Source organism: Pinus tabuliformis, chromosome 6 (genome assembly GCF_031772625.1).
Source record: "Pinus tabuliformis cultivar Carrire ecotype Pingquan chromosome 6, CPIR1, whole genome shotgun sequence".
In the NCBI taxonomy this organism is placed as follows: Eukaryota; Viridiplantae; Streptophyta; class Pinopsida; order Pinales; family Pinaceae; genus Pinus; species Pinus tabuliformis.
The window spans coordinates 900,957,978-900,966,739 of record NC_142292.1 but is presented as its reverse complement, the minus strand read 5'-3'; the positions used below and the strand labels follow the sequence as shown (position 1 = coordinate 900,966,739).

At 39.2% G+C, this 8,762-nt stretch overlaps 1 protein-coding gene across 1 annotated transcript; it reads right to left on the bottom strand.

Moving 5' to 3' along the window:
• Window positions 1-408: 408 nt before the first annotated feature.
• On the bottom strand, window positions 409-8,390 carry LOC149261831 (ABC transporter G family member 35-like). The gene is made up of 23 exons (XM_089382370.1): window positions 7,984-8,390; window positions 7,392-7,601; window positions 7,108-7,192; window positions 6,840-6,999; window positions 6,632-6,708; window positions 6,461-6,514; window positions 6,254-6,344; window positions 5,829-6,130; window positions 5,436-5,717; window positions 4,989-5,305; window positions 4,706-4,866; window positions 4,410-4,513; window positions 4,124-4,277; window positions 3,864-4,019; window positions 3,570-3,739; window positions 3,144-3,476; window positions 2,766-3,056; window positions 2,598-2,681; window positions 2,347-2,480; window positions 1,981-2,208; window positions 1,663-1,834; window positions 1,011-1,265; window positions 409-902 (listed from the first exon to the last, which is right to left on the bottom strand). The coding sequence occupies exons 1-23, from the start codon at window positions 8,388-8,390 to the stop codon at window positions 633-635; spliced, it is 4,497 nt and encodes a 1,498-aa protein (XP_089238496.1). The 3' UTR covers window positions 409-632.
• Between the last annotated feature and the right edge of the window lie 372 nt (window positions 8,391-8,762).

The following is an 8,762-nucleotide window of genomic DNA, read 5'->3' as shown; positions in this document are numbered from 1 at the left end:
ATTCCATATTTGAAGGAATGACGAGACGAAGTTTTCATTAAACATGTAAAATGCTATTCCATATTTGAAGATGACCAAATAAATTTTTTATTAAACATGTTTCTTTAAACAAAGATGTAATTGACAATAAATTATAAAATATCTTAAATTTTCTCTATTTATGTTCCCCTTAAATATTTTTAATTATTATTATGCTGCCATTAAATAAACAAATTGTTTATTTATAATTATAATTTAAAAATATAAATATAAAATCATTTTAAAACCATTTTTTATTTCTTTTATTTTAAAGTTGAATACATATTTCCAATTTTTAGTATAAGTTTGTAATGTTATTTAACATTAATTTTACAAAATCCGAAGCACATCACCCTACAATAATAGTAAAAAAGGTTTGAACGATACATCTTACCTTTGCATATAAATCATATTGTTTAGTACAAATATGTAAATGAAGCGGTTACAATTGTAAATCTCCCGCCTATCATATTAATACATATTCTGTACACCTATAATTACAGCACAGGAGGTTGTCATCAGAGAAGGTTTCAGGGAGATCCTCTGAGAACCAAGATATCGAAACTAAAAATACCCCAATCACAGAATTCTGTGTTTCGCCATTCCTCTGCATTTCACCTTTTTTGGAAGTTGAGTACCTTGATGCAGAACGCAAAGATGAATGCAAAGAAAACAGAAAACCCCACCAGGACTCCTCCGACTACACCCAAGAAATCATGCTTGTATCCGAAGTAATCCTCCACGAATTTATTCAGTGGTTTTGGTCCCTCGCCCACTACGTCTATCAGGGTTGTAACGTCGCCATACTGTGAGGCAATGAGGCCATAGGCACTCCAGGCAACTGGGCATATCCAGTAGTACCAAATCCACCATTTGGGGATTCTCTGCATATCCGTTCAAAAACCCTTTAGGAAAAACTCATTATCTCAAGGAATTTGTCATAACCAAGTTAACGTGTGGATATATTAAATAAGAGAAAGAAGCCCGCATACCGGTTTAGGAATTAAGAATCCTGAAAAGAGATTGAAAAGAGCATAGAACGCTGCAGCTACTATTGAGGCCACTTGGTCGTTCGGAGTAATGGAGACTGTCATCATTCCATAATAGGTGAAGTAGAGAAATGTCAAGTAGTTGAGGAAAAAGAACCAGCCAAACTTGTTAGCTGTCCACTCGAACTGAACCATACTGTAAACGATAAGATTGTACATAACTGTCTGGATGAAGATGTAAGGAACCTCAATCACCACCTGTTAAAACAAACATCAAATATTAAATATCTAAATAGAAATCCTATCCAATTATAATAATAGAATAAGTGACAAAAACTCATATAAATAGAAGGAGAATTTTATAGGTGCCAGATTCCAGCTTGATGGTGTTAACATAGTGGAACTCAGGTAGGACCTTTCAAGACCTTCCCAAACCAGGAAAATGCCCATCCAGAAAGCCCAAGGGTACCCTTAGCACCAGGCAATACTAATACGAGCTAGTGAGATGATGCGGGCATATTGACCCTAGGATTTGAACCCTAAAGCTTACATTTGGACGGGCAATGCTACAGGGCCCATACTGTGTTCGGCCAATTTTTGGCACATGGAGTGTTTGAATGTCCAGAATAAAAGGAAACAATGATATAGGACTAACCTGAGCGAGAGCATAGGGCAATGCAGAGTACATTCCTGCAGCCCTTTCTCTGTAGAACACAGTTCTCTCTACTGCAACCACAGGCTGCACACTTTGACAGTTGATGACTCCTAAGAAAAGAACAGCGCCATATAAAGCCCCGGCAACGATCAAGACATCATTGCTGCTGTCCCTGATATGCAGTAATCTACTCGTTAGTATCTGAGAAAAAGTCTATGTCATACAAAATGAGAGCATCAAACGTTTTGCTGATTTGTCTATCCAAACAAAATGTTTTGGGAGTAATAAGTCTTACAAAGTTAAATCTCAAGTACATACCGCTTTGTGCCGACTTTCCAAAAGATCGTTCCAAAGAGCAAAGCACAGGTAAGTGTGAAGAAGTATCTAGAAGCATTATAATCGGGACTTCGCCAGTAAGTCCACCACTGCTTCCACAGACAGGACGTGAACTGTCCGAAGAATGATTGTGAGTACTGAGTAGCAAAGTATAGATCTTTTGCTCCCGGAGATGGAGTGTTGAGCTCTTTAACCAATGCTCTATTAAGCCTTCATGTCCAAGAAAAGGGATGAAATGTTAGAATGTGAAGTGGATACCTTTCTATCTTGTAGACTTTTAGTGCTAGCTATTCTAAGCAGAAGGATTCAAGTGCACTGTGCCAAGACATTGACAACTTTAATGCTTACTTATGGAGGGAAGAGTTTTTGTAATGTTCTGCAAAGTCTATCCCCAGACGATGTTCGGCAGCAATAGAGCTAACTTCCAACATCCATGTAGCTGGGTTGTATTTTTCTTTGATCTTTGGTACTTCTGGAATACCCTGCCGTTTGTCATGGTGAAAGTAAGAAAATTAACTCACATTCAGGCAATAAATTAGCAGTTCTCTGTTCAAAGCATCCTTTTTCTAATGACTACAGGACTCTTGGCAAGTGGTTACCTCAAAGTATTCAACAATCTTGTGAGAATTCCGGCCCAACGGCCCGAAGTAAATGACTTGCCCTCCTCTTTTCATCAACAGTAGCTGAAATCATTATAGTAAGTCAGAAATCAACACCACTCTGAAATAAAGAATATATGTTATCATAGAAGCCAGACGTTGCTTTACCTCATCAAAAGCTTCAAAGATGTCAATGCTGGGCTGATGAATGGTACATACAACTGTCCTTACAGTATCCACTGTATTACGAACAGTTCGCATAACAATTGCAGCTGCTCTGGCATCCAAACCAGAAGTGGGTTCATCCATGAAAATTATAGAAGGATTTGCAACAAGCTCAACAGCTATTGTTAGCCTTTTCCTTTGTTCTGTTGACAATCCAGTCACACTAGGCAGGCCTACCAGTGCATCCCTTAAATTGTCTAATTCCACAAGTTCCATGACCTCATCAACAAAGGCCTGCAAATTGGATTCTTTTGCAAGTCAGCCACATGACGATTTTGCACCGTGTCGAATAAGAGAAATGAATTAGTTTTGTGGACTTACAACTTTGGTTTCTTTGTCAACATCCTTCGGAAGACGGAGAAATGCCGAATATAACAGCGATTCCCGGACAGTGACCTGTGGAGAATGTATGTCATTCTGCTCACAGTAACCGGAAATCCGAGCAAAGGTTTCCTGCTTTTTGGGAAATCCAGATATCCGGATATCACCCTCAATATACCCTCCAGTCTTCCTTCCAGCTAAGACATCCATGAGAGTTGTCTTCCCTGCACCACTGACCCCCATCAATGCCGTAAGAACACCCGGTCTGAATGCACCTGTAACATCTCGCAGCAATTGAAGTCTATCTTCAGTCACTCCTTGTTCCCTCATTTCCTGCAGACAAATCCAGGATTAGTCAGCCAAACCCTTCAAGTAAGAGAATCCACAAAAATTGCCAACATTAGTCTTGTGGCTCAAGTTCCATACAGGGGCCATGTCAACGAAGTATTTGACATTTTCAAAAGACATGGCTAGTGGTTGAAATGGAAGAATCATTCCTCGCTTTGGAGCAACTCCTGTTGCATCCTCTAAAGCCGATTCATTTTTGCCCGCTATATTAGCTGATCGGATGCTCATTTGTCTGATCTGCATTTCGACTGCATAACCATTGAAAAAATTGTTATAAAACTGAAAATCACGGAATTCATCTACTCTTTAATCCCTTTACAATTCAATATGTTCAACAAAATCTGAGAAGGAGATGGTTAAGAGTTTTCTTACAAGTATTGTTGGCATCTGCAGAAGACAGAGAACGTGAGAAAGATCCTCTTCTTGACCTTGATGGTCTTGTAATGAGCCCTTCTTCTGTACCATTCTGTTGGGATTGCATTTCTTCATAAGCTTCTTCAGAAATGACAGCTTGAGGTTTCCCGAGAGCTACACATAAACAAACTCCATGTCATTTCATATCGGAAAAGATTTCATAAAATAGAGATAAACAGAAAGAGAATCACAGGTATGTGTGCAGTTAAGCAACTCACGATTTAGATATGCAAAAGCCATATTGAACAGCACATTGAAGAGTAATGAAAATCCCGACAAAGCACCGGCTCCTATCCAATACCAATATCCTTGTGTAAAGATGTTACGACGCTTCAGCGCAGTAAGGCCTAGATTCGTGGTGTTGCCTGCATTCTGAAGGCCAGCATGGTTCCATGAAACTAGTCAATGTGATGTATGGTTGTATAAAACCTCTTCATAGTTAAAAATCCATTGGTTCTGTAGAATTTCAGAGTCCTTAGTGGATTAAAAGAGTTGAAATCTTACAATCTTCCATCTAGGCGCAAGCATCTCATTCACAGAGATCGCATTCTCTGCATACATCAAAGGGGAGCACCAGTAGCCCCATATCCACCATTTTGGGATGCTATCTGCATTTGAAATCCATAAAGTTGTTAATTTGATTGTAAACTGATGCTTCATTGCGAGAAGACTAAAATCCTATTATATGATTAGAGTGACAAAGTAACTTGTTTAACCTTCTGGTCTTGTATCAGTTCTTCATTAGGCTCTTAGAAAGATTTTATGTCCATGAGTTAGAAAGGCAAAAAAAAAATACTAACCTCTAGGAAGAATGAATCCTCCAAGCATGAAGATGATAAGAAGAGATAAGGATCCTCCAGTATTAGCTATGACCATTGTTCTGCAAACTCCTGCTATAAGGCGGAACAGGGATGAAGCCATCTGATGAACTAAGAAGATGAGAAGAAATTGTCCAAAAAACCTGCAAGGAAAAACGACTGGTGTCAGCTAGAAGGAAAGAATGCAATGAGTATTACTGAGAATTATGCTTCCATTACTGAGAATGTAGACATTCCTGATAAACAAATGATTCATTGATGGTACCTGCTAGCTTCTGGGGTAAACCCGGTGGTATAGTAAGTCATCACCACCCAAATACCGGCTTCCAACAATGACATCGGAATTCTCAGTATAAAAGTAGGAATAGTGAAAGCCCATGCAGGGTAGAAGAGAAGATCCCGCTGCTTGAAGAACACAGGGAGCCTGAAAATTGTCAAGGACAATTCTGCAAATCCATTGAACATGTTGGTCATGAGGCTGAAAAAGAGCGCTCCAAGGTACAGATTTGCATCACTTGAGGTTTTATGGTGCATTTCAGTCCTCAAGAATACAGTGGCTCCAATGAAGGCAACAATCATAATCTGCAAAGACAAATGGTTCCAGTAAGATATCCTTTAACCTTGTGCTGAAGATTCTTATCTGAGATTAACATTTTGAAATAACGCATCAGTTATCTCAAATCAGACAAAATTATAGTCTGAAGCATCTCACCTGTACAGTTTTAAAGATATAAACAAAGGAATTCCGCTTGACAAGAAGCCATTCTTTTGCAAAACAGGCCTTGAAGATCTCTATTTTTGGGACAGGATTCCTATTGAACACCAACGCTGCTCTGTGACTTCTGTTCTTGGCATAAGGGACTGATAACTCGTTTTGCAAATCCAAACCTGCATTAAACTGCTTGAATCTGAATACAAATTCCTTGACAGGGACATAGCGATAAGGCCGCCTTTTGTCTGCCCAGTATTGCTCTTGATCCTTCTTAGATGTAACCTGTAACCATGGGATTTTTGCGAGGAAATGTAAGTCTAGTGTACGATTAGAATTAGAAAGCACCGATTTGATGAAAGAAACAAATATTTTGAAATTTTATAACCTGAATACCTCTTGTAGGAAGTCTGCGGTGCCTTTTCTTTCAGGACATTTGAAACCACAACTTTCAAAAAATTCCAGCACATTCTCCCTAGGTCCATGGTAGACAATCTGCCCCTCTGATAAGAGTATTATGTCATCAAAGAGATCAAATGTTTCTGGCGCTGGCTGCAATAGAGCCATGAGAATTGTTGCATCCATGAGATGGGTAAACTGCTGCAGGCATTTAACTATCTGATACGTGGTCGAGCTGTCAAGTCCTGTCGAGATCTCGTCCATGAAGAGAGTCTTGGTAGGTCCAACACTCATCTCCCCTACAAAATGAACATTTTATGTATTATCTTAAAACTGTAGTGAGTTTTGTGGATATATATATATATATAGATACACATCTCTGGTTTGATCAAAAGAATTTTCAATATAATTAGCAGGCATACCAGTTGTGACACGCTTCTTTTGTCCACCAGAGATTCCTCTTTGCATGTCATCACCAACTATTGTATCTCCACAAATATCTAAGCCCAGAATCTGTTCAGGCACACAGATATTAAAGCGATGAATCCCTCCATCTCCTCTGTTACCTATTCATCTACCTAAAGCTTTAAATTATAGCTAGATTGGGTTCGGAATGCATTTATCAGTACCTTGAGGATGTAGTCAGTTTGAAGGTTACTCTCCACACCTTCCATTGCTGTTGCCTGCAAAACACAAGCAACCATACAATTTAAGAACCAAATTGACCGTAACAAAAACAGTGCATAGTAACTCATTAGAATAAGCTTTCCTTGGAGGATGTAAAGTGGCACAATGCTTACTTTCATGAATAGATCAATTTCTGCCTCTGGAAAAATCCCGGCTTGCTTCTCTCTCCTGGCAAGTTCCGCAAGCAGCGCTACATAAAAAAGTTGCCAACAGACAAGCCATTCAATATAAAAGACACCTTGAGATTGTGATACAGAGCACTAATTAACAAGTTGAAACATAAATCACTATAATGGATCGAAATTCCCTTAGATCGCCTACCGTATCTGTCACCAACACCCTGACATCTAGCAGAGAAATCAATTGTTTCTCTAATTGTCATTTCTCCAACGTGCAAGTCTTGCTGGCTTATGTAAGCAGATGTTTTCGGAGGAACAAACTCATTGAGTCTATGCCCGTTGTAAGTAATCTCTCCCCTCACCTGATCATCCAAAAATGGTTAAGTCAGTACCTTGTTCTATTGATTAAACATTATATAGCATATCTGCACAATGCTAATTGCTGAGTGAGGATAGGAAAAGGATTTAACCATTAAACCAGGGTCCAATTTTCCGGCCAAAGCTAGTAGCAATGATGTCTTTCCAGACCCAGGGGGACCCAATAACAAAGCCATTCTGCATAATCAGTGCAAAAATATGGTGTAAGCATTTATACTTGTTCCAAGTAAGACCTTTCAGTACCAACCCTTGCATCTAAGGCCAGAAGAGTCAAGACCTTTCAGGGTCCAGGGAGATTTAATATATGCAAACACTAATTGCATTACAATTTGGAATTTGATTATAAACGAAATGTTCCACACGACGAGACTATTACCGGGATGGTTTGAGGATTCCGCTAACGTTTTTCAGAATTGTAAGATTTGCCTTTTTGCTGAGTGACAGTCCAGTCATGCCTATCAAGGATTCCACCGAGTTTATAACACTATTCCATAGTGTAGGAAGAGCTCTGTTACCCACGTAACACTCTGCATCAACGGTCAAGTGTTCGAATCGGACTTCTACCGTTGGAAGCTGGATACCAACTCTGCAAAAAATGTCAAAACAGTATTTATGTGAGCCTCAATTAAAGGTCTCATATCAAATCACCATATGAGCTATTGCTACCTTGGGAATTGTAGGATGTAAAAGTGAACTAATGAAGAAAACTAGAAACTCAACAGCCAAGACACGAAACTGAATAAGAAACTGAAATTGGAATTAAAAATGAATCTCCACGTTTTTATTTCATGGACATTTCGATAGTTTTATATCATCAACTATCGTTACATAACTAATTATTCAGTATACAACTCTCTATTTACATTTACCTAAAGTTACTAATTCGTTGTCAAACTAACAGGAATTACAATAGGAAATTCAGAACATTTTTTTTTGGTGGGTGTCAGAACTGACAAACACAAACTCACCTGTCAATACGATTCCTGATCTTCCTCAAGAACCTCTCATTATCTTCTTCTGCCACCTTAAAGATACGTTCAATGAAGGCCTGTTTCTCCAACAATCCGAGCTTCCGAACATCCACTTCAGTGTGAACCATCTTATCATTTTTATTATTGTTGGTATTTGTCTGAGTGTCCGGTACAAAAGTTTGCATAATACTGGTCCTCAGCCTATCATAAGTGGGCAGCTTCTCAAGAGCTGCCCATCTGAGAGCTTCTTCGTCATCATCTGTCCTCTGTCTCTGTGACCGAGTGCTGGATCTAGCGAACAGATCTTCAAGTCCCCAACTCGATCTGCTGCCACTGCTCATACTCCTACTCATATTTCTGCTCGTCCTCTTCCCAGGCTCCCACGTTTCCTCCACTCCATCCATGTTTGATTCCTCTAAGACCAACAATGCACAACTTCCTCGTGCAAATTGGGCAACTAGCAGACACAAATTTGAGAATTAGAACGCTATTTCCAAAATTATGATACAAGAGATTATGGGTTTCGAGTTGGCTGAAAGGATATAAAGATAGCAGGTTCAAATTAGAGCCTGGAAAGAAAATCCGACCATTAAAACGACCATGGCAGTGATAATTATCCAAGCAGTAGCTGGTTGGTTATTAGTAACTATTCAAGAAATTGAACTGGACCAAATTTACACTAATGAAACTCCAACCTCTAAGACAAGCTCTAAGTGTGGAGCCTCTGATGCAATAAAGGTCCCAAGCACCCACTCGCGTTAGCTTGGCGTGACGCA

What these genes read in the sequence shown, in the direction of transcription:
- LOC149261831 (XM_089382370.1), bottom strand. Translation starts at nt 8,390, where the DNA reads ATGGATGGAGTGGAGGAAACGTGGGAGCCTGGGAAGAGGACGAGCAGA. An exon ending in AATTGGACCCTGGTTTAATG is followed by an intron (nt 7,000 to 7,107) that starts GTTAAATCCTTT and finishes TTGGATGATCAG; the next exon opens with GTGAGGGGAGAGATTACTTA. An exon ending in AAAAACTCTTCCCTCCATAA is followed by an intron (nt 2,209 to 2,346) that starts GTAAGCATTAAA and finishes TTGGACATGAAG; the next exon opens with GCTTAATAGAGCATTGGTTA.